Source organism: Pseudophryne corroboree, chromosome 5 (genome assembly GCF_028390025.1).
Source record: "Pseudophryne corroboree isolate aPseCor3 chromosome 5, aPseCor3.hap2, whole genome shotgun sequence".
NCBI classification, from domain to species: Eukaryota; Metazoa; Chordata; class Amphibia; order Anura; family Myobatrachidae; genus Pseudophryne; species Pseudophryne corroboree.
Genome location: NC_086448.1, coordinates 577,769,958 through 577,796,709, shown reverse-complemented (window position 1 = coordinate 577,796,709; position 26,752 = coordinate 577,769,958). Strand labels below are relative to the sequence as shown.

Here is a 26,752-nt window from a genome sequence, read left to right as displayed (position 1 = left end):
GTTGTGAAACTACACATGCCCTGCCACAGTTTTAGCATTCCCTAATAACAAAACTGTGGCAAAGCATGATGGGATTTGTAGTTTTACAACAGCTGGAGAGCCACAGGTTGGCCAGGCCTTTTGTAGAAGCTACTGGAACCAAACCATAGAAAGGGAGCTACATGTATGGGTTAATAGTGTAACCCAGAGGTTCTCAAACTCGGTCCTCGGGGGCACACACAGTGCATGTTTTGCAGGTAACCCAGCAGGTGCACAGGTGTATTAATTGCTCACTGACACATTTTAAAAGGTCCACAAGTGGAGCTAATTATTTCACTTGCGATTCTGTGAGGAGACCTGCAAAACATGCACTGTGTGTGCCCCCGAGGACAGAGTTTGAGAACCTCTGGTGTAACCTATTCCCTGGGGTGGCACTGCAGGAGTTAATCTGTCCCCTATTGAAGACAAAGTCTGTGCGAACATACCCCATGGTGGCTCTGCTGGTTGTTGAACCAATTCCTGTTTTTTACTTTGCTGAAAAGCAAAACAGTTTGCACATAACCACTCATAAGTGACCAACTGGCCTATTGCAATTAACCCTGTTTTACAAGATAAACATGTTAAGGATGTAGGAGTGCCTGATGAATTCTACTCATCACTTTTGCCGCTCACAGACATGGTAATAATCTGTTTTTATGACTACACAATTTGTGACTGAAAATCACCTATATATAAATATATAGAAGTGAGATTAATCTGACCACAACCATGCACCTAAATTGAGGTTCAGAACAGAACTGACAACATATAAAAGTCAGCACACATACTAGCAGTCAGTCACATGTTAAAATATTAGACATTGTCATATGAGAATACAATCACCATCATAATAACTTACAAGTAAGTGGGAAAATTGTATTTCTGTTTTTAACCAGTTTTTCAGACATATCATGCAGAAAACAACAGTAATATACCGGCCTCATATGCAATATGTACAAAAAATTAACAATTCATACTAACAAGTAGAGAGAATTTTTAGTACTGTATAACCCATTTCTCCATAGAGTGGGATACAGGGAGACTCACCACACTTCCATATCCATCAATACGCTCAAAAGTCGCTGAGTGGATTCAGACGCTACTAGTGTACACTGCCGCTCTTGATGACTGATAAGAGACACAGATGCTCTTTAATGGGCACAGACGCTCATTGAACGATAAGTGTATGCAAACGCTCCTGTCTGCAACCGGGCCTAGGCAGAAAGTCTAGTGTACACCATTGCAGCGTCTAAGCTGCGACCAAGTACCCTCGTGATAGCGTCTGAGCCAGAAGTGAGGTCATTAGTTCATGGACGGGAGAAGCATGGAAACTGGTCACGAACTTGGGGGCGGGGGGGGGGCCAGGAGTCATCTAACTCCCCCCGTTGACTTAAACTCTAAGGATCGCGGCCTCACCTAATCCTGGCGCCTATGATTCCTAAAGCATAGTACTGTTGCACTTAAGAGTGGCGGCGCATCAACCACTGTTTGTAGTCTCCTCCAATACAGTGAAGCTGTGTCCGGACCCCCTAGTAAGAGGAAACCGATGCCTCACCTTCTCCCCATGCTCCGGCCACAGCCTGGTTACGTCTGCTGGACCTGCTAGAATCATCCAACACAGACGCCCGTCGAGACGGCACTATACCACGAAGGTAAGCGTTGTTGCGACCCGGTGGAGAGTTGTTGGAGCGACTCTTTCTAGTATGCATTTAAGACGCTGTTAAGAAAAGTCACTCAAGAGAAAAAAAAATAAAACATACTAAGACTATAAAAATAAAATAATAAAAGCTTCAGGCTGCTATTTAATCGCAGCCCTGTGACCATGGTCCGGTTCCTGCCTCACCAAAAAAAAATGATTTGACTGAGTCAGTGGGCGGGAATATATGGAGAAGCCCCGATGCATCCTGGGAGGCCAGAAAGCTTGTGACCGTTTGGTGCCATTTCTGCTGTCGCTCTGGCATATCCCAATGTTATCCTGTGCATATCCCAGAGAAAAAAATAAATAAATAAATATATATATATATATATATATATATATATATATATATATGTGGACAAGAGATGAGGTGGTAGAGAGCGACCAATGGTGCCAAATAATTGCTAAAAGCAGTGTGATGTTATATTAAAAAATATACAAATTTATTGCAGTGGAACGCACTATACAAAACTGGTTATAAAAACATACAAGCATACAAGCTCATATAAAAAAGATATATATATGACCCATATAAAAATAAGATTTTACTTACCGATAAATCTATTTCTCGTAGTCCGTAGTGGATGCTGGGACTCCGTAAGGACCATGCTGGGTCTCCGTAAGGACCATGGGGAATAGCGGCTCCGCAGGAGACAGGGCACAAAATAAAAGCTTAAGGATCAGGTGGTGTGCACTGGCTCCTCCCCCTATGACCCTCCTCCAAGCCTCAGTTAGGACACTGTGCCCGGACGAGCGTACATAATAAGGAAGGATATTGAATCCCGGGTAAGACTCATACCAGCCACACCAATCACACCGTACAACTTGTGATCTGAACCCAGTTAACAGTATGATAAACGCAAAGGAGCCTCTGAAAAGATGGCTCACAACAATAATAACCCGAATTTTTGTAACAATAACTATATACAAGTATTGCAGACAATCCGCACTAGGGATGGGCGCCCAGCATCCACTACGGACTACGAGAAATAGATTTATCGGTAAGTAAAATCTTATTTTCTCTGACGTCCTAGTGGATGCTGGGACTCCGTAAGGACCATGGGGATTATACCAAAGCTCCCAAACGGGCGGGAGAGTGCGGATGACTCTGCAGCACCGAATGAGAGAACTCCAGGTCCTCCTCAGCCAGGGTATCAAATTTGTAGAAATTAGCAAACGTGTTTGCCCCTGACCAAGTAGCTGCTCGGCAAAGTTGTAAAGCCGAGACCCCTCGGGCAGCCGCCCAAGATGAGCCTACTTTCCTTGTGGAATGGGCTTTTACCGATTTTGGCTGTGGCAATCCTGCCACAGAATGTGCAAGCCGAATTGTACTACAAATCCAACAAGCAATCGTCTGCTTAGAAGCAGGAGCACCCAGCTTGTTGGGTGCATACAGGATAAACAGCGAGTCAGATTTTCTGACTCCAGCCGTCCTGGAAACATATATTTTCAAGGCCCTGACAACGTCAAGCAACTTAGAGTCCTCTAAGTCCCTGGTAGCCGCAGGTACCACAATAGGTTGGTTCATGTGAAATGCAGAAACCACCTTAGGTAGAAATTGAGGACGAGACCTCAATTCCGCCCTGTCAGAATGAAAAATTAAGTAAGGGCTTTTATATGATAAAGCCGCCAATTCTGACACACGCCTGGCTGAAGCCAAGGCTAACAGCATCGACACCTTCCATGTGAGATATTTTAAGTCCACAGTGGAAAGTGGTTCAAACCAATGTGACTTTAGAAAACTCAACACCACATTGAGATCCCAAGGTGCCACTGGAGGCACAAAAGGAGGCTGTATGTGCAGCACCCCTTTTACAAATGTCTGAACTTCAGGTACTGAAGCCAGTTCTTTCTGGAAGAAAATCGACAGGGCCGAAATTTGAACCTTAATGGACCCTAATTTTAGGCCCATAGACAGTCCTGTTTGCAGGAAATGAAGGAAACGACCCAGTTGAAATTCCTCTGTAGGGGCCTTCTTGGCCTCACACCACGCAACATATTTACGCCAAATGCGGTGATAATGTTTTGCGGTTACGTCCTTCCTGGCTTTGACCAGAGTAGGAATGACTTCCTCCGGAATGCCTTTTTCCCTCAGGATCCGGCGTTCAACCGCCATGCCGTCAAACGCAGCCGCGGTAAGTCTTGGAACAGACAAGGCCCCTGCAGTAGCAGGTCCTTTCTTAGAGGTAGAGGCCACTGTTCGTCCGTGAGCATCTCTTGAAGTTCCGGGTACCAAGTCCTTCTTGGCCAATCCGGAACCACGAGTATAGTTCATACTCCTCTCCTTCTTATGATTCTCAGTACTTTTGGTATGAGAGGCAGAGGAGGGAACACATACACTGACTGGTACACCCACGGCGTTACCAGAGCGTCCACTGCTATTGCCTGAGGGTCCCTTGACCTGGCGCAATATCTGTCCAGTTTTTTGTTTAGACGTGACGCCATCATGTCCACCTTTGGTTTTTCCCAACGGTTTACAATCAGGTGGAAGACTTCTGGGTGAAGTCCCCACTCTCCCGGGTGAAGGTCGTGTCTGCTGAGGAAGTCTGCTTCCCAGTTGTCCACTCCCGGAATGAACACTGCTGACAGTGCTATCACATGATTTTCCGCCCAGCGAAGAATCCTTGCAGCTTCTGCCATTGCCCTCCTGCTTCTCGTGCCGCCCTGTCTGTTTACGTGGGCGACTGACGTGATGTTGTCCGATTGGATCAACACCGCCTGACCCTGAAGCAGAGGTTTTGCTTGACTTAGGGCATTGTAAATGGCCCTTAGTTCCAGAATGTTTATATGAAGAGATGTTTCCATGCTTGACCACAAGCCCTGGAAATTCCTTCCCTGTGTGACTGCTCCCCAGCCTCTCAGGCTGGCATCCGTGGTTACCAGGATCCAATCCTGAATGCCAAATCTGCGGCCCTCTAGTAGATGAGCACTCTGCAGCCACCACAGGAGAGACACCCTTGTCCTTGGCGACAGGGTTATCCGCTGATGCATCTGCAGATGCGATCCGGACCATTTGTCCAGTAGATCCCACTGAAACGTTCTTGCATGGAATCTTCCGAATGGAATCGCTTCGTAAGAAGCCACCATTTTTCCCAGGACCCTCGTGCACTGATGCACTGAGACCTGGCCTGGTTTTAGGAGGTTCCTGACTAGCTCGGATAACTCCCTGGCCTTCTCCTCCGGGAGAAACACCTTCTTCTGGACTGTGTCCAGAATCATTCCTAGGAACAGTAGACGTGTCGTTGGAATCAGCTGCGATTTTGGAATATTTAGAATCCACCCGTGCTGACGTAAAACTACCTGAGATAGTGCTACTCCGACTTCTAACTGTTCCCTGGATCTTGCCCTTATCAGGAGATCGTCCAAGTAAGGGATAATTAAAATGCCTTTTCTTCGTAGAAGAATCATCATTTCGGCCATTACCTTGGTAAAGACCCGAGGTGCCGTGGACAATCCAAACGACAGCGTCTGAAACTGATAATGACAGTTTTGTACTACAAACCTGAGGTACCCTTGGTGAGAAGGGTATATTGGGACGTGGAGATAAGCATCTTTGATGTCCAGAGACACCATATAGTCCCCTTCTTCCAGGTTCGCTATCACTGCTCTGAGTGACTCCATCTTGAATTTGAACCTTTTTATGTAAGTGTTCAAGGATTTCAGATTTAAAATTGGTCTCACCGAGCCGTCCGGCTTCGGTACCACAAACAGCGTGGAATAATACCCCTTTCCTTGTTGCAGGAGGGGTACCTTGATTATCACCTGCTGGGAATACAGCTTGTGAATGGCTTCCAAAACTGCCTCCCTGTCGGAGGGAGACTTTGGTAAAGCAGACTTCAGGAACCGACGAGGGGGAAACGCCTCGAATTCCAGTTTGTACCCCTGCGATACTACCTGTAGAATCCAGGGATCCACTTGCGAGTGAGCCCACTGCGCGTTGAAATTCTTGAGACGGGCCCCCACCATATCTGAGTCTGCTTGTAAAGCCCCAGCGTCATGCTGAAGACTTGGCAGAAGCAGGGGAGGGCTTCTGCTCCTGGGAAGCGGCTGCATGGTGCAGTCTTTTTCCTCTTCCTCTGCCCCGGGGCAGAAAGGAGTGGCCTTTTGCTCGCTTGTACTTATGGGAACGAAAGGACTGAGTTTGAAAAGACGGTGTCTTTTTCTGCTGATGTGAAGTGACCTGGGGTAAAAAGGTGGATTTTCCAGCCGTTGCCGTGGCCACCAGGTCCGATAGACCAGCCCCAAATAACTCCTCCCCTTTATACGGCAATACTTCCATGTGCCGTTTGGAATCCGCATCCCCTGACCACTGTCGCGTCCATAACGCTCTTCTGGCAGAGATGGACATAGCACTTACTCTTGATGCCAGGGTGCAAATATCCCTCTGTGCATCACGCATATATAGTAATGCATCCTTTAAATGTTCTATAGTTAACAAAATATTGTCCCTATCCAGGGTATCAATATTCTCAGTCAGGGAATCCGACCATGCGACTCCAGCACTGCACATCCAGGCTGAGGCGATTGCTGGTCGCAGTATAACACCAGTATGTGTGTATATACTTTTTAGGATATTTTCCAGCCTTCTATCAGCTGGTTCTTTGAGGGTGGCCGTATCAGGAGACGGTAACGCTACTTGTTTAGATAAACGTGTGAGCGCCTTATCTACCCTACGGGGTGTTTCCCAACGCGCCCTAACCTCTGGCGGGAAGGGATATAATGCTAATAATTTTTTAGAAATTAGCTGGTTTTTATCGGGGGAAACCCACGCTTTATCACACACCTCATTTATTTCCTCTGACTCAGGAAAAACTATTGGTAGTTTTTTCACACCCCACATAATACCCTTCTTTGTGGTACTTGTAGTGTCAGAAAGGTTCAATGCCTCTTTCATTGCCGTGATCATGTAACGTGTGGCCCTACTGGACATTACGTTTGTCTCGTCACCGTCGACACTAGACTCAGTATCTGTGTCAGGGTCTGTGTCGACCCACTGAGGTAACGGGCGTTTTAGCGCCCCTGACGGTGTCTGAGACGCCTGGACAGGCACTAATTGATTTGCCGGCTGTCTCATGTCGTCAACAGTTTTTTGCAAATTGCTGACATTATCACTTAATTGTTTAAATACAATCATCCAGTCAGGTGTCGACTCCCTAGGGGGTGACATCACCAACACAGGCAACTGCTCCGCCTCCATATCATTTTCCTCCTCATACATGTCGACACACGCGTACCGACACACAGCACACACACCGGGAATGCTCTGATAGAGGACAGGACCCCACTTAGCCCTTTGGAGAGACAGAGGGAGAGTCTGCCAGCACACACCCAGCGCTATATATATATACAGGGATAACCTTATATAAGTGTTATTCCCTTATAGCTGCTGTTATTATCGTTATTTGCTGCCAAAAATGCCCCCCCTTCTCTTTTTTACCCTGATTCTGAAGCAGGACTGCAGGGGAGAGTCAGGGAGCCGTCCTTCCAGCGGAGCTGTGAGGGAAAATGGCGCTTGTGTGCTGAGGAGATAGGCTCCGCCCCTTCACGACGTCCTTATCTCCCGCTTTTTTGTGTAAAAATGGCAGGGGTTAAAATACATCCATATAGCCCAGGAGCTATATGTGATGTATTCTTTTTGCCACCTAAGGTATATACTGTTATATTGCGTCTCAGGGCGCTCCCCCCCAGCGCCCTGCACCCTCAGTGACCGGAGTGTGAAGTGTGCTGAGAGCAATGGCGCACAGCTGCGGTGCTGTGCGCTACCTTAGTCTGAAGACAGGATGTCTTCTGCCGCCGATTTCACCGGACCTCTTCGTCTCTTCTGGCTCTGTAAGGGGGACGGCGGCGCGGCTCCGGTGACCCATCCAGGCTGAACCTGTGATCGTCCCTCTGGAGCTAATGTCCAGTAGCCTAAGAAACCCGATCCACTCTGCACTCAGGTGAGTCCGTTTCTTCTCCCCTTAGTCCCACGATGCAGTGAGCCTGTTGCCAGCAGGACTCACTGAAAATAAAAAAACCTAAACTAAACTTTTATTCTAAGCAGCTCAGGAGAGCCACCTAGATTGCACCCTTCTCGGCCGGGCACAAAAATCTAACTGAGGCTTGGAGGAGGGTCATAGGGGGAGGAGCCAGTGCACACCACCTGATCCTTAAGCTTTTATTTTGTGCCCTGTCTCCTGCGGAGCCGCTATTCCCCATGGTCCTTACGGAGTCCCAGCATGGTCCTTACGGAGTCCCAGCATCCACTAGAACGTCAGAGAAATATTAAAATTTAACCTCACCACAAAGTTAAGCTATTTTGATTCCTCTTTAAAACCTTTTGAAAGCCTTTTTTATCCCCTTGTGCCTTTTAAACCTTTTAAGTATATATTCTTTTACCTTCTGTACTGGAGTGATACTTCTAAGTTTTTTAAGCAACACATGGGGTTTTATGTCACCATGCTTTTTTCTTTTCTTTTTAAATTTTAATATTTTATATGGGTCATATATATATCTTTTTTATATGAGCTTGTATGTTTTTATAACCAGTTTTGTATAGTGCGTTCCACTGCAATAAATTTGTATATTTTTTAATATAACATCACACTGCTTTTAGCAATTATTTGGCACCATTGGTCGCTCTCTACCACCTCATCTCTTGTCCACATAACCACTTTCATAGGTAACGGTACCAATACCTATATCTATTTGAGGTGACGAGCTGACACCCTGATATACAAAAGGGAGTGCAAATACATCAAGCAGTTTTTTGCACACTACTTGTAGGGTTCCCATTCTAGTGTTAACACATAAGATACTGCATCCGTGGCGCTGATATCTTTCCAGTACACACATATATATGATACATTTCATTTGCCAGCTGTCGGGATCCCGGCGTTCAGCATACTGATGCAGGAATTCCACCAGACGGTATACCAGAAATTTTTGCCCAACTGCGCATGTGCAGTGATCACACAAGCCAAAGTCCATTACCATTTATGCTCACGGTGAGGATTCATTCACAAGAGAGTGACAGTTTTGTGTGAGGTAACTGGGAGTGGCAGCAAAACGCAGTCGTGTCGCGACTTTTCGGGGCTGGTCTCATATTGACACTGCAATCCTATATGCAGATAAAATGGCGCCAATGTCTCAAATCCATCGATCATTCTGAGTGACCATAGAATCACTCACAGAATTAATGTTTTCATGATCTGCGTCCGGTGCTGAATGTGTGCAGGCAGGTGCGCACACCTGCAATTACTCCAGTGGGTGTCTCAATCCAGGGGCTGCTGCATTAACAGATTTTGCGTACATCTACTACATGCACATTCAGAGCTGCAGTGGTATTAGCGTCGAACTCTGAATCAAGTCCAGAATTACCACAGAACTAGGTTACTTTTGAAACAGGGTTGGAAGAAAAACCTAACAAAAGACCTGTTTTGAGGGGTTTAAACCAGGTTTTTGTCATTTAATGTTTTAATGGAGAGACTTTAATCGTGCTTATTATATAAATACTGTGTAACATGCAATGTATTAGAAACCTTGATCAGTAACATTAACAATCCAAAGTTATTAGGCTTTGATAGGATTTATTTTAAATCTGTCAATAAAACCAAATTTAAACTGCAAATTATTTTTAAATCTCGATACCTGTACAAAGACAAAACATATTAAAACATAAGTACAGACATAGCAGAAATTTCAAATTAGAACAAGTTAATATTAAGCATTAGTCCTACTACTTACTTATAATGAAATAAATATAAATTGTAATACAAAATGGAAAATGCAAAAGCTCTTTTCAGTGAAACATGCACACAAAGGCGTAGCTACTATAAGTGCAGAGAGAGCAGCTGCTATGGGGCCCACCTTCCCTGTCAAAGTTACATGGGTTACATATATTTTTAACTATTAGGAGGTACATAGGGGCCCTTATAAACTTTTGTCTTGGGGCCTGCAATATATCTATCTAGTTATGCCCCTGGACCTGCTCATTGTAAGGTGCTATAAAATGAGCTGGAGAATGTTATACAGGTTGAGTATCCCATATCCAAATATTCCGAAATACGGAATATTCCGAAATACGGACTTTTTTGAGTGAGAGTGATATAGTGAAACCTTTGTTTTTTGATGGCTCAATGTACACAAACTTTGTTTAATACACACAGTTATTAAAAATATTGTATTAAATGACCTTCAGGCTGTATGTATAAGGTGTATATGAAACATAAATGAATTGTGTGAATGTAGACACACTTTGTTTAATGCACAAAGTTATAAAAAATATTGGCTAAAATTACCTTCAGGCTGTGTGTATAAGGTGTATATGTAACATAAATGCATTCTGTGCTTAGATTTAGGTCCCATCACCATGATATCTCATTATTCCAAAATACGGAAAAATCCCATATCCAAAATACCTCTGGTCCCAAGCATTTTGGATAAGGGAGACTCAACCTGTATCACAATATGAACTGGGGACACGGTCAATGTGACTTGGGGGTACTATTGCATAATGTGTACTTGCAACACTACAGTGTGATATAATGTAAACTAAGTCACAACTATAGTTCACAAAATGAACTAAGGCACTATTAAGGAGAATAAAAGTAACAACTACTGTGGAGAGGGGTCTCTCTAGAAGCATTGGGACAGGGGCCCCTTCAAAATGCTGTTATTAGGACCACAAAATTCTGCTACACCCCTGCACAAGGTCGCACACAAAGGAGTCAAGCATTAAAACTGGGCATGCCACTGGCATGAAACATTTTGAATAAAAACACTAGTTTTGAGTATATTAGGGGGGGGGGTTTGTTTGTTTTTTACGAAGTCATGGCACTGTGCCTGTAGTCACAGCATAATAAAACCAGACTTTTTGTTTTGTTTTTTAAACCATTTGGTTTAAAGGTTTAAGCCCGGTCTTAAACTACGTACTTGCTTAAACGGTTTTTGGAAGATGTTTATCTAGTTATAACTTATTGGTAACAATTTGTACCATAAATGTTGAGTACTCCCCAGCCACTCCAAATAAGCCATCATCATCATCATAGTATGCCAATAGCATGCATATTAGTAGGGCTGAGTGATGTACTGTTGGCTGAAATTAAGCATTTACGGTAAGTTTCACAAATGGGTGGCATACTGTCATTTATGGGAAAGTAATATAGATTCTTCACTAAGAAACTAAACAATTCAATTCATATAGTTGTTTTGGCTGATACCCAAGCTGCTAGTAATTTATTTTTTTATTTAAAGAGCATTCTTAGGTCAAGGGATATGCACTTCACAAAACACATACAAACCAATGCTACCGTCAGGGCTGGAACTATTAATGAAATCAGCCATACCTCTACCTACATCCTTTGTATGAGGAACAGATTAGGTAAAACATTTCTTTACATTGATTGGCATAGGCAAGTGTGTGTGTGTGTGGGGGGGGGGGCAAGTGGGTACTGCATGCAGTATAAAAGGTGGAACGGAGCTGATGCACATGCTGTGGCAGCAGATTTTTCCTACCAAGTATGGTGTGTGTGTGTGTGTGTGTGTGTGTGGATCTGAGCACAATCATCATACCATGTAGATGATCTGGTAAGTGCTTTGCCATGATCATTGGACCTGCATATGTCTGGAGGTACTGTAATACATAAACTGCACTTTGTACAGCTGGTTACTGTACATGCTAGTTGTGCATCCTTCGTGGGCTCTAAAATCAAACATTTGGAAACCCCCCTCCAGAAACCCTGTATTTGCCCCTGCTTGGGTTGAGCGTAATTGAAACCAGCAACCCCATTTAGTGGAGATCAGGAACTTTCACACCAAAGCAGGTATTCCCAGGCCTCTACCTTGTAAAATAGCACCCACAAGTTCCTTGGGGTCATTAAAAATAGAAACAGGAGAATAAGTTGTTGCAAACTCTATGTTCCCAACTTCTTGTAGGTTTATTTGTTCACACTTCAACTGTAGATGCAGGCCTGGGGAAAACGTGCAGTTCCAGGAGCTTCACTTTTAAACTTATAGTAAGTTTTTGCATTCCAGAAAGCAGAACACATAGAATTATCATTTTAAAGGTTTATCAGAGGTGTTAAAATACATTTTACTTACCTCTGGTCTGTGGATACATGGTCCACAGATGCATCCAATATCCTGAACTTACATGAAGAGGTTTTGACAACCCACTCAAGCAGGAACAAGTCTCAGGAAACTTGGTAGAGCCATGGAAAAGAAAAGGTTAAAATTTTATTTTAAAGCTGCAACATCTTCTTTCACCTGGCTAAAATAGTGGAAGGCTGCTATAATACCACCAGTTCCTTGCCTCTTCTGATTCAGCTGTACACAAATGTCAGGAGGAACATTGGAGTGGGAGTGTAAGGACCAGTCCCACACTGCAATAATCACTGTGAAATAACTCATTTTATACGACAGCAAGGTATGCTCTCTGCCATCCATTTTAGCGTCAGACTGCAACCTCAATCATCCAGCATTGCTCAATTTGATTGACTTTTTGATATGTAACATATGGCAGGCTCCCACACACCCCCACAACCCAGGGCCTGTGCTGGCCAGCTCCCTGCCTCCTCTCCTGCCCTCTGCCTAGTTTAAATATAAAACAATGAAATAATACTTACCTGCACCAGGATTGGTGATCAGTTGGGTCCTTCTCTGTGACCAAGGAGCACCGATCACCAAATGGAGATACATTTTATTTAGTTTATTTTTTATTATAATTATTCACTGAGTCTGTGATCAGCATGTGGTTTACTTAGACATACAGGCTGACTACAGAAGCAGACTCCAGGCTCTGCCCTGCCTGTCAGCATGCAAGAATGGCAGAGCATAAGTAGGGGAAATGGAAGGGATCCTGCATAACGCCATCTCAAGATGGCGTTATTGCAAGACTGCCTTTGGTATCATTTTCCAATTTCCCATTAGTAAATCTGAAGCAGAATGCATTTCCCATTACAGATATGGGAAATGCAATTTGCATACTAAAAATATGAAAATTTGAAAAAATATGAAAATTTCATACATTTAAGGCAGGGGTCAGGGAACTTTTTTACCCCAAAATTTATTTAGATATGCTGCCGTTACCCCCTTGATTTGAAAGGAAGGAAATCATATTATTGTGCATATATACTGGTTATCACTGTTTACATGGCATTTCTGAGATACGGTGTATACATGTACACACACACACATATATATATATATATATATATATATATATATATATATATATATATATATATACATACATACATACATACATACATACACACACACACACAGGTTGAGTATCCCTTATACAAAATTTAAAATCCTACATTTTTGGGTCCCCTACTGAGATAATGACATATATAAGATATATTATGTGTATATATAAATATATTATATAGATATATAATATACATATATATGTGTCATTATCTCAGTAGGGGAACCAAAAATGTGTGATTTTGAATTATGGATAAGGGATACTCAACCTGTATATATATGTATGTAAAATCGATATACCCTTATCCTGCGCTATATTAGGGCTGCACCTACTGCTAGAAAGGGTTCTAGAAAACACAAAAAACAATTCAGAGGGCGCACAGTATACAATATAGTATAACAATACAATGATTAAAATTAGAATTCAACCAGCAACCAAATGCACAAAAAAATATATAAAAATGTATTTATCACAAAATTATGACAAATGGACATATAAACAATCCCCTATAAGACTGATATAATCTGGGGCATGTCGTCCTTTAAGAAGATGGATGAGGGGGAGGGGGGCACGACTATTAGGAGAAATATGGTCACATCCTCACCTCAGTAATGTCAGTGGGAATTTGCCACTGTTATGCGGGCCACTGTCTGATCCTGCGGAACTCTGTCAGCGGTCAGCCACAGAACACTTCAAGTTCTGTGTGTGGGTTGGTGGGCGGGAGGACAGCGCAGGACGGGCAGGCATGAGGGAGCGCGGTGTGACGTCACACTGCGGCCAAGAACATAGCACAGGGTGGCCAGGAGCACAGCGCAGGGTGGGCAGGAGGGAGCGCGGTGTTACATCAGCACGTCACATTGCGAGCCGGCCGGTGCTGGACGGGGCTGTATCTCAGCAGTGCGACTGTCCATTACCCCAGGAATTTCATTTTTACCCCATTTGGGGTAATTTACCCCAAATACCTAGGGATACTAAAATAATTCCTTTGGGAATCTTGACATGAAATATTTGGATTTTTAAAGAAATTGTTGTTACCATGAGTATATAATCACCCCCCCATAAGTAACTTCATACACAAAATAGTAAAACCGTTAATACATTTCCCAGCATTTTGATTTTTAATTACTTGCCCCAGTATGAACAGCCCGGAATATATCTGAAGTAAAAATAAGGCAGACTGGACTTAATTTCTGATAGGAAACTTAATTAAAAATCGTTCAATGACCTATGTATTCTGACAAAAGTATTTCTCAGCATTCCTGTAAACTTTGAGCATGGCATACAGATGTGTCTTCATACACTTATGCAGTTGTGTTAAACATCCGCTCGTGGTGCGCTAGGTCCTGTGCCACCCTGTTAGCACAGCGTATCTTTTCCGCGTCTTTTTAACCAAAAAATTAGTCTTCGTCCCAATGTGATGCGACTAGGATGCACAAAGACACTGATGATCATCAATTTGATATGCAAAAACTTACATATCTGTGGCCGAACATATGAAGTGCCATGATACAGCAGTCACAACTTTTTTCTACTGTAAGTTGTTTGTGCTACGTATACAGACTCAGTCGTACAGATACACAAGTGTTGCATATCAACTTAATCAGCACAATATCCTGGTGCGTCCTAGTTGCATTTTCAGGGAAAAAGGCGCAAAAAAGTTGTCAGACACTAGCAGAGTCATACAGTACCTGGCTGCTCACTCTCACCAGGTGTCTCGTGCCACATGGCATATTGAGGCTACTTGTATGAAGACACATCTCTAACTCTACAGCACTAATTCAGTTTGAAAGTGACCAAGGACTCTTAGAGGTAAATTTACTAAGGTGGGAGGGTTTTTTTTAGAACTAGTGATGTTGCCCATAGCAACCAATCACATTCTACTTAACATCTATCTTTCTGCTTCTATAGGATAGATAAAATCGGATTGTTTCTAGGGGCAATATCATCAGTTCTAAAAAAGAAAAAAAAATCTCACCTTCGTAAATTTACCCCTTAGTGTTCCAGTCTCTGATGTTCACAGCAAGTATCGAGGCATGACCATAACAGGAAGGAACCTCTGCACTTCACTAGCAACTTGAGAAAACAGAGGTTTCATTTCCTTTACCGTGGTACTATTATGACTTTCTCCCATACAGAATTCAAAAAATATATGTAAGACACGTAACAATGAAAATGTTTTTTTTTTTTTTCTCATAACTTGTATACCACTTACTGGAGAAGGCATTTAATGTATTTTTTTAATATAGGAAAAGAGGCTGCACATCCAATGTAAACAATCAAACCCTTTATTGTGTAAATTACATTAGAGCGCTGTAAAAAAAAACCAAAAAAAAAAACCTGTTAAAGAGTGGGAAACAGTAGATTGGTAGAGGTAGTAGGAAAATGTATGTAACAGTCCACAGATGGTTAACAGGAGTGTGTCAGGCTAAAAGTAATTTATTTAAAAGCTGATCAAAACAGGTTGACTAAATAAATAACAAACAAAAAAAATCTGTTTAAATACTATAGTCTAGCAGATTTCTACAGTAACAAATCAACACAATACTGATGATAAAATGAAAGAACACAAAAACTAAACCACTAAATAGGGCGATTTTACACAAAAACATTGTTAGGATCTGGAGATTTTTTTTATTTTTATTTAAATGCTTGTTCAATTAAGTGAATCTTATTTCTGCACTGTACACAGCATGTAATTATCTACAATGATTTCCCCCTACTGTTCTCCATAAAGAAACAGCCACTGTAAACTTTGTTGATTAATACCAACGTAGCTTCAGTGACAGTTATGTTTCCTGCCATTTGTCAGATGTTCCTCAAGACTGTGCCAAAATGAAAGAAGACCTCCATTTAACTGTAAGATCACTGCAAGCTAGACTGTTTAATACCATAGATGTCATGTTTTGATAATAATAGACTGTATATTATAGCATTTAGTCACTGTGCCTCTCCAACGTATTAACATTAAACAAAAGGGAAGAAAAGTGTGTCCAGTAATATAAATATGGAAATAGTTAATATTCAACTGGATAATATATTTTATAGTAAGGACATGGAATGCATCCACAAAATATCACTTGAAAAATTTAAACACTTCAGATAGAAGCATCTTGAAACCTCTACCTAGCCAGGCAACATTGAGGACACCAAAATGTATTAAAAACAAATCTTGTGAGACCATGGCTAAGACATCACCAGAATAAAAAGAAAAAACAGTATTTAGTTTCTGTGATAACCATAGAAGATCTAGAAAATTTATTGGTAGGATCCAGAATAAAATATAACTAGATTAAAATATTTGTTGAAAAACACAAAGCAAAATCTTTTAACACAAATCAGTATCAGAAGCCCACATACTACAAAAACCAAGCTATTCTTTATAGTACAAAGTAAACTGTTGCTCTCACCAGTATTAAAAGGTTAGATTTATATCTGTACATGTAAAATTATTGCTTTTTTGAAAAATATATTTAGCATGCTAGGATTTTTATACCCATTTTATGCCTTTATAAAAGGTTACAATTAAGAAGAAAAAAACACTAGTAAAGCTTTTGCAAATCTTTTTTTTTTTCACAGAACATTTTCTTTCAAGGCAGCAGTAACTTTTGTTGATAATGCATAAAATCCTGTGCAAAAAATGGACTCGGAGGAATTGCCGTGGCACAAAATCACAGCAACAAGGGGAAAATGTTTCTATCTATGGAATACATATGTAGTCCCAAGTCAGTGCATAGCGTGGCAATGGGGCCTGCTAGACTGAAGGAGTAAATTGGAGTATACTGCTGGATTTCATCCATTTTAATTTACCATCACCTCACCATAAAAAAGTTGCTGCAGAAGAGGTATATAAAGCTTTTTTTTTAATATCTTAATTCCCCCCACAACCTGAATGCCACCAATTAACAGAAACAAAAATGAATAAGTAACATTTTCAAACATGCTAGAAACAGGAAAAAATAAAATATATATATATCTATATATCTTATGACCTCTCACAAGGTACCGGCTTGGAGAAGGGTGGTTTTCGCAGTGGGGAGATTCATGCATGTTATTCCATGCGCATTTATTTTATCTTATTTTTTAGTTATGAATTTTTATTTTCTATCTAGTACAGTACTAAGATCTGCAGCGGATGTGTGGCAATTATAAAGGGGAAAAAAACAAAAAACAAATAAAAACATCTTGCATCATCTTTTGCTAGAAGGTTTAAGAAAGTAGCCCTATTATAAAAAGGTCCTGAGAGTAAAATGAAGAAGCGTTATTTTTTTTTTCTTTTTCCCATATTAGTGTTCATATAGCATAACGTTAAGTGTTTTGTTGTTCATTTCTGTCACCAATGTAGCTCGGCACCTTGTGAATCATCATCTTCGGCGTTAAGACCATTAAAATTATGGAGTGACCTTCAGATTCAAATAATGCATATTATTATGCAACATCACCAAGCAGTCTGTCTTTAAGCAAATGAGTGGTAGATGAATCCAGCGCATTGCATGTTGTGCCTCGTCTCCGATACTCCCTTGTCATACTCACAAGTAGTCCTCTGGAGTAGATTACAGATCAGTGCTTACAATTATATGCTGTCCAAACTGTTATGCTGTACCCTTCCATCCAGTGTGTGATGAAATTCTAATTCATTAATAATTGTCTTAGGTCATGTCAACATCTGCCATTTTTTTTTTTTTTTTTTACAAAGTCTGAATTTTTAAACTAAAATAGCATTTAAAACGATATGGATGTATTTTCTTCTACATCTTCATTTATTATACACTGTTAAGTGGTACACAAGTCTCTAGACTAAGGAAGTGTCACGTTATATATATATATATATTTTTTTTTTCTTCACTTAAAAGTAACAGCCCCAGGGACTTGATGATTTGAAGGCAAATTTTCCAGTTGATCCTCCATATAACTGTTGGGATTGTCACTTTGGGGTCGAAGAAGCTGCTTGTCGGGGTACTCACTGTTGTCAAAAGGTACCCGGTGTACACACTGCACATGTGTCTTTAGGTTCCCTTTTTGAGAGGCACTGTATGGACAATATCTGCACTGGAATGGTCTCTCCCCTAAGTAAAAAGACAAGAAACATCGCTTTTTCACACTATACAGATAACCTAAATGCAATACACAGTCATAAGCTCATCCAACTAAGACTAGCTTTAGCTACTCAAAAGGGGAGGAATTCAATTCATGGCTTTGTGCCGTGTTGCTCAGCTGCACACAACCCTGAGAATTCTGGAAGCCCATCATCGCCAGTTTTCTTACACATAATGTTGAGAGATGGAAAAGTGGCGATGTTATTGGTATAATGGTGCCAGTATTCAGACAAGGCTTCACGGAACATAGCCTGGAATTGAATTTCCCCCAAAGTCTGTAAAATCTCATGGAATTCATTTACATCTTCATTTCAGGAAACAAAGAAAATCAAGATCTTAAAAATAAAAAAATATGGATAGTCTGGCAAATGTCAAAATATGATCAGAAGCCACTATGAAGAAAAGAAAGTGAACAGTGAAGAAAAACAGATGATAGAGTACAAAAAGAGTGTAAATGAAAAAGCAATAGTGAAAAGGAGTCTCAATGTATGTCCTCACAGAACAAAGTGTTGCTTTCACACACAGAGGTCAAAAACCATAGGTGGGTTTGTACCAATTTCCACAAACAATCACCATGGTGAACATATAGGACATTCAAAGGTCCATGGAAAATACAAGTTAAAATGGGAATCATTGTGAGCCTAAAGCCATCACAGAACGGTTTAACGATGACATTTTCGCTGTCTAAGAACAAGGCAATGTTCTCATGGCATGCTTAATGTTTAATACAATGATCTTAAGTAGAGTTGAATAGTAACTAAAGATTATTTTTAATCAAGAAAATCTAACCAGGCAAATTGTTTTTGGCCATTACAGGAGGCAAAAAAAAAATAGATATATTGAATTTAGCACAGTAAGACCATACAAACCTATGCAATGTTATGGTACAATAACAAGTTAATTTTAAAGAAATACATTTTATAACATTTAGGAGATAAATGAGAAAGAAGTATTTTTACATCGTTAGTGGTAGAAGACCTCTATACGGTATTTAGCAGTGCAGTACATTAGCACACACAACTGGGATTACTGGGATTTTGATTGCTTAAATTCTAATTTCTATGCTATGAATAAAGCAGTTGCTATGTATTTGTTCACTGTCCATTATTTTGATTAATTGAGCAGGGGTACCTGCACAACTGATTAAAAATAACATTTGCAATTACGAGAAATGTATTATTAATCACAAACTTAAAATAAAAAAAGTATAGCAAAATATAGGAAGCACAGATTTAAAGTGTTCGTAAGGAGTTGCGACATAAATGGGTATAGGGTCTTTTGCAGTTCAGATGTGCCCCCATACACCTTGCTTCAATATGCCATGTGGCACGCTCGATGAACGAATGAACCACATCAAGCGGTGTAGTGTCTTTTATGCGCAAATTTGCATCTTAGTAGCAATGCGATGCAACAAAACCGCACTGATTAATGTGATATGCAACACTTGTATATATGTGTGCAACGGAGTATGAATCTGTATATGAACAACAAAAGGAACTTGGCATGAAAATAAGCGGTGGCCGCTGCATGGCAGCACTTTTATACAGATACAGAGACAGTCAAACACAGTAATACAAGTGTTGCATATCAAATTAATCAGTTCAGTCTCATGAAGCAATTTTCTCACATGGCATTGTGACGAAGACACAAATTTAGGCAAAAAAGATGCTCGGCAGTCACACGTATCTAATGTGCCGAGGAGGATGTTTGGAGCGAATACATTAACACTCCATGAGGACACATCTGTACTTTAGTTTAGACTTTGGAATATATTTATGTAGAACAAAATAAGAATTTACTCACCGGTAATTCTATTTCTCATAGTCCGTAGTGGATGCTGGGGACTCCGTAAGGACCATGGGGAATAGACGGCTCCGCAGGAGACTGGGCACATCTAAAGAAAGATTTAGGTCTATCTGGTGTGCACTGGCTCCTCCCCCTATGACCCTCCTCCAAGCCTCAGTTAGGACACTGTGCCCGGAAGAGCTGACACAATAAGGAAGGATTTTGAATCCCGGGTAAGACTCATACCAGCCACACCAATCACACCATATAACTCGTGATAGGAACCCCGGTTAACAGTATGATAACAACAGAGCCTCTGAACAGATGGCTCGCAATAACAACCCGATTTGTGTAACAATAAGTATTTACAAGTATTGCAGACAATCCGCACTTGGGATGGGCGCCCAGCATCCACTACGGACTACGAGAAATAGAATTACCGGTGAGTAAATTCTTATTTTCTCTGACGTCCTAGTGGATGCTGGGGACTCCGGAAGGACCATGGGGATTATACCAAAGCTTCCAAACGGGCGAGAGAGTGCGGATGACTCTGCAACACCGAATGAGAGAACTCCAGGTCCTCCTCAGCCAGGGTATCAAATTTGTAGAATTTTGCAAACGTGTTTGCCCCTGACCAAGTAGCAGCTCGGCAAAGTTGTAAAGCCGAGACCCCTCGGGCAGCCGCCCAAGATGAGCCCACCTTCCTTGTGGAATGGGCTTTTACAGATTTAGGCTGCGGTAGTCCCACCGCAGAATGCGCCAGCTGAATAGTGCTACAAATCCAGCGCGCGATAGTCTGCTTAGAAGCAGGAGCACCCAGTTTGTTGGGTGCATACAGGATAAACAGCGAGTCAGTTTTCCTGACTCCAGCCGTCCTGGAAACATAAATTTTCAGGGCCCTGACTACGTCCAGTAACGTGGAATCCTCCAAGTTCCTAGTAGCCGCAGGCACCACAATAGGCTGGTTCAAGTGAAACGCTGATACCACCTTCGGGAGAAACTGAGGACGAGTCCTCAACTCTGCCCTATCCATATGGAAAATCAGATAAGGGCTTTTATAGGACAAAGCCGCCAATTCTGACACACGCCTGGCCGAAGCCAGAGCCAACAGCATGACCACTTTCCACGTGAGATATTTCAAATCCACAGTCTTAAGTGGTTCAAACCAATGTGATTTCAGGAACTCCAAAACTACATTGAGATCCCAAGGTGCTACTGGGGGCACAAAAGGAGGCTGAATACGCAGAACTCCTTTGACAAATTGAAATTCAGGCAGAGAAGCCAGTTCTTTCTGGAAGAAAATCGACAGGGCCGAAATCTGGACCTTAATGGACCCCAATTTGAGGCCCAACGTCACCCCTGCTTGCAGGAAATGCAGGAATCGACCCAGTTGAAATTCCTCCGTTGGGGCCTTCCTGGCCTCACACCAAGCAACATATTTCCGCCAAATGCGGTGATAATGTTTTACGGTGACATCCTTCCTGGCTTTGATCAGGGTAGGGATGACTTCCTCCGGAATGCCCTTTTCCTTCAGGATCCGGTGTTCAACCGCCATGCCGTCAAACGTAGCCGCGGTACGTCTTGGAACAGACAGGGCCCCTGCTGCAGCAGGTCCTGTCTGAGCGGCAGAGGCCAAGGGTCCTCTGAAAGCATCTCTTGAAGTTCCGGGTACCAAGCTCTTCTTGGCCAATCCGGAACCACGAGTATAGTTTTCACTCCTCGCCTTCGTATTATTCTCAGTACCTTGGGAATGAGAGGCAGAGGAGGAAACACATAAACCGACTGGTACACCCACGGTGTTATAGAGCGTCCACAGCGATCGCCTGAGGGTCCCTTGACCTGGCGCAATATCTTTTTAGCTTTTTGTTGAGGCGGGACGCCATCATGTCCCCCTGTGGTCTTTCCCACCGGTTTACCAGCATTTGGAAGACTTCTGGATGAAGTCCCCATTCTCCCGGGTGGAGGTCGTGCCTGCTGAGGAAGTCTGCTTCCCAGTTGTCCACTCCCGGAATGAACACTGCTGTCAGTGCTAACACATGATTTTCCGCCCATCGGAGAATCCTTGTGGCTTCTGCCATTGCCCTCCTGCTTCTTGTGCCGCCCTGTCTGTTTACATGGGCGACCGCCGTGATGTTGTCTGATTGGATCAGTACCGGCTGGTTCTGAAGCAGGGGCCTTGCTTGGCTTAGGGCATTGTAAATGGCCCTTAGCTCTAGAATATTTATGTGAAGCGAAATCTCCTGATTTGACCACAGTCCTTGGAAATTTCTTCCCTGTGTGACTGCGCCCCAGCCCCGAAGGCTGGCATCCGTGGTCACCAGGACCCAGTCCTGTATTCCGAATCTGCGGCCCTCTAGTAGATGAGCCCTCTGCAGCCACCACAGCAGCGACACCCTGGTCCTTGCCGACAGGGTTATCCGCTGTTGCATCTGGAGATGGGACCCGGACCATTTGTCCAACAGGTCCCACTGGAAAGTCCTTGCGTGGAACCTTCCGAATGGAATCGCTTCGTACGAAGCTACCATTTTTCCAAGGACTCGTGTGCATTGATGTACCGACACCTGTCCCGGTTTTAGGAGGTCTCTGACTAGAGATGACAACTCCTCGGCTTTTTCCACTGGAAGAAACACTTTTTTCTGGTCTGTGTCCAGAATCATTCCCAGGAACAGAAGGCGTGTCGTCGGGACCAGCTGTGACTTTGGAATATTGAGAATCCAGCCGTGCTGTTGTAGCACTTCCCGAGAAAGTGCTACCCCCACTACCAACTGTTCCTTGGACCTCGCCTTTATCAGGAGATCGTCCAAGTACGGGATAATTAAAACTCCCTTCTTGCGAAGGAGTATCATCATTTCGGCCATTACCTTGGTAAAGACCCTCGTGCCGTGGATAACCCAAATGGCAGCGTCTGGAACTGATAGTGACAGTCCTGTACCACAAATCTGAGGTACTCCTGGTGAGGAGGGTAAATGGGGACATGCAGGTACGCATCCTTGATGTCCAGGGAGACCATGTAATCCCCCTCGTCCAGGCTCGCAATAACCGCCCTGAGCGATTCCATCTTGAACTTGAACCTTTTGATATAAGTGTTCAAGGATTTTAAATTTAAGATGGGTCTCACCGAACCGTCCGGTTTCGGTATCACAAACATTGTGGAATAGTAACCCTTCCCTTGCTGAAGGAGGGGTACCTTGACAATCACTTGCTGTGAATACAGTTTTTGGATAGCCACCAACACTGCCTCCCTGGCAGAGGGAGTTGCTGGTAAGGCAGATTTTAGAAAACGGCAGGGGGGAGACGTCTCGAATTCCAGCCTGTACCCCTGAGATACTACTTGAAGGGCCCAGGGATCCACCTGTGAGAGAGCCCACTGTGTGCTGAAATTCCTGAGACGGGCCCCCACCGTACCCGGATCCGCCTGTGAAGCCCCAGCGTCATGCTGTGGACTTACCGGACGCGAAGGAGGACTTTTGCTCTTGGGAACTGGCTGTATGCAGCAGCTTTTTCCCTCTACCTTTGCCTCTCGGCAGAAAGGATGCGCCTCGCGCCCTCTTGTGTTTATGGGGCCGAAAGGACTGTACTTGATAATACGGTGCCTTCTTTTGCTGTGGGGTAGCCTGTGGCAAAAATGTCGATTTCCCAGCCGTAGCTGTGGAAACGAGGTCTGAAAGACCATCCCCAAACAGTTCCACCCCCTTATAAGGCAAAACTTCCATGTGCCTTTTTGAATCGGCATCACCTGACCACTGCCGAGTCCATAACCCCCTTCTGGCGGCAATGGACATTGCGCTTATTTTTGATGCCAGCCGGCAAATATCCCTCTGTGCATCACGCACGTATAAGACAGCGTCCTTTATATGCTCTACTGTCAGCAAAATAGTGTCCCTATCCAGGGTATCAATATTATCCGACAGGGAATCTGACCACGCAGCAGCAGCACTGCACATCCATGCTGATGCAATCGCTGGTCGCAATATAATGCCCGTGTGTGTATATATAGCTTTTAGGGTAGCCTCCTGCTTTCTATCAGCAGGATCCTTTAGGGCGGCCATATCCGGAGACGGTAGTGCCACCTGTTTAGATAAACGTGTAAGCGCTTTATCTACCCTAGGGGACGTTTCCCAACGTGACCTATCCTCTGGCGGGAAAGGGTACGCTGCCAATAACCGTTTAGAAATTATCAATTTCTTATCGGGGGAAGTCCAGGCTTCCTCACACACCTCATTTAATTCCTCAGATGCAGGAAAAACTACTGGTAGTTTTTTCTCACCGAACATAATACCCTTTTTTGTGGTACCTGGGGTACTATCAGAAATGTGTAATACATTTTTCATTGCCTCAATCATGTAACGGGTGGACCTATTGGAGGGTACACTAGTCTCATCGTCGTCGACACTGGAGTCGGTATCCGTGTCGACATCTGTATCTGCCATCTGAGGTAGCGGGCGTTTTAAAGCCCCTGATGACATTTGAGACGCTGGAACAGTCACAAGCTGAGTAGCCGGCTGTCCTATGTCGTCAAACCTTTTATGTAAGGAGCTGACACTGTCACGTAATTCCTTCCATAAGTCCATCCACACAGGTGTCGGCCCCTCAGGGGGTGACAACACATTTACAGGCATTTGCCCTGCCTCCACATCATTTTCCTCATCATACATGTCGACACAGCGGTACCGACACACAGCACACACACAGGAAATGCTCTGACAGAGGACAGGACCCCACAAAGCCCTTTGGGGAGACAGAGGGAGAGTATGCCAGCACACACCAGAGCGCTATATACCACAGGGATATCACCTATAAAGAGAATTTTCCCTTATAGCTGCATATATATATTATACTGCGCCTAAATTTGTGCCCCCCCCCTCTCTTTTTTACCCTTTCTGTAGTGCAGGACTGCAGGGGAGAGCCAGGGAGCGATCCTTCCAGCGGAGCTGTGAGGGAAAATGGCGCCAGTGTGCTGAGGGAGATGGCTCCGCCCCTTTTTCGGTGGGCTTTCTCCCGCTTTTTGTGTTATTCTGGCAGGGGTAATATACACCTATATAGCCTCTGGGGCTATATATGGTGTCAGTTTTGCCAGCCAAGGTGTTAATATTGCTGCTCAGGGCGCCCACCCCCAGCGCCCTGCACCCATCAGTGACCGAAGTGTGTGGTGTGCATGAGGAGCAATGGCGCACAGCTGCAGTGCTGTGCGCCTTGGAGAAGACAGAAGTCTTCAGCCGCCGATTTTTCTGGACCTTCTTGCTTCTGGCTCTGTAAGGGGGACGGCAGCGCGGCTCCGGGAATGGACGACGAGGTCGGGTCCTGTGTGCGATCCCTCTGGAGCTAATGGTGTCCAGTAGCCTAAGAAGCCCAAGCTACCACCACTTAGGTAGGTTCGCTTCTTCTCCCCTTAGTCCCTCGCTGCAGTGAGCCTGTTGCCAGCAGGTCTCACTGTAAAATAAAAAACCTAAACTATACTTTCTTTCTAGGAGCTCAGGAGAGCCCCTAGTGTGCATCCAGCTCGGCCGGGCACAGAAATCTAACTGAGGCTTGGAGGAGGGTCATAGGGGGAGGAGCCAGTGCACACCAGATAGACCTAAATCTTTCTTTAGATGTGCCCAGTCTCCTGCGGAGCCGTCTATTCCCCATGGTCCTTACGGAGTCCCCAGCATCCACTAGGACGTCAGAGAAAGGCTATGTACGCTTGCAACCTTCAAAGAAATCTGTAGACATCTAGGATGATGACGTACAGTTGCAGCCATGCTCATCTTGCTGTGATGCGGCATGCTACAAGGTGGGCTGTTGTACGACTAATCACAGCCGGCTATAGCTCCATTCATTCCATTAGAAAAAGCCGATTTGCAGCATGCCTCATCGCAGCAAAGATGAGCTTGGCTACATATGTACTTTTCATTACCTACTAGTGTGTAACTACTCAAATATTGCAATTTTTAGAATAAAACAGTTGCCTAGAAAAATAAAAAAGTGAATGCTTTTTTTTTTATTCTTCAAACCTGCAGTAGAAGATAGCAAGAAAAACAATTATAACCAGCGCTTCAAACAATGGTGCAGCGTACAGCCGCTAGGGAGGTCACAACACCCCAAATAAAGTCTTAAAATAAAATAATTTGCAGTTGTGCGCACCCCTGGAATATAGGGTTCTTGAACCAAACACACTTCGAAGTGTCTATATAAGTCTCAACAAGATGCTTCCCATAGTATCTTTGTGTTGGTCTTGCCGCCAAATTCGTGAAGTAGACTCCTCCTCTCCCTCTGGTAGTGTGACTTTGGTATTCCCTTGTAGTCCACATTCATCCAAAAAGTAAGAGAGAAGAGTGTAATAGTGAAAACAAGAATTTACTTACCGATAATTCTATTTCTCGTAGTCCGTAGTGGATGCTGGGAACTCCGTAAGGACCATGGGGAATAGCGGCTCCGCAGGAGACTGGGCACAAAAGAAAAGCTTTAGGACTACCTGGTGTGCACTGGCTCCTCCCCCTATGACCCTCCTCCAAGCCTCAGTTAGGATACTGTGCCCGGACGAGCGTACACAATAAGGAAGGATTTTGAATCCCGGGTAAGACTCATACCAGCCACACCAATCACACCGTACAACTTGTGATATGAACCCAGTTAACAGCATGATAACAGAGGAGCCTCTGGATAGATGGCTCACAACAACAATAACCCGAATTGTTAACAATAACTATGTACAAGTATTGCAGATAATCCGCACTTGGGATGGGCGCCCAGCATCCACTACGGACTACGAGAAATAGAATTATCGGTAAGTAAATTCTTATTTTCTCTGACGTCCTAGTGGATGCTGGGAACTCCGTAAGGACCATGGGGATTATACCAAAGCTCCCAAACGGGCGGGAGAGTGCGGATGACTCTGCAGCACCGAATGAGAGAACTCAAGGTCCTCCTCAGCCAGAGTGTCAAATTTGTAAAATTTTACAAAGGTATTTGACCCTGACCAAGTAGCAG

General features: G+C 43.4%; 1 protein-coding gene across 2 annotated transcripts in view; it reads right to left on the bottom strand.

The window, feature by feature from the left end:
* Window positions 1-17,806: 17,806 nt before the first annotated feature.
* Window positions 17,807-26,752, bottom strand: part of ZNF516 (zinc finger protein 516) — a 189,373-nt gene continuing 180,427 nt past the window's right edge. For both annotated transcript variants that reach the window (XM_063923343.1, XM_063923342.1), the window contains exon 8: window positions 17,807-17,968. In XM_063923343.1, coding sequence (XP_063779413.1) covers window positions 17,909-17,968 — 60 coding nt within the window. In that variant the 3' untranslated portion in view covers window positions 17,807-17,908. The remainder of the gene's footprint in view (window positions 17,969-26,752) is intronic.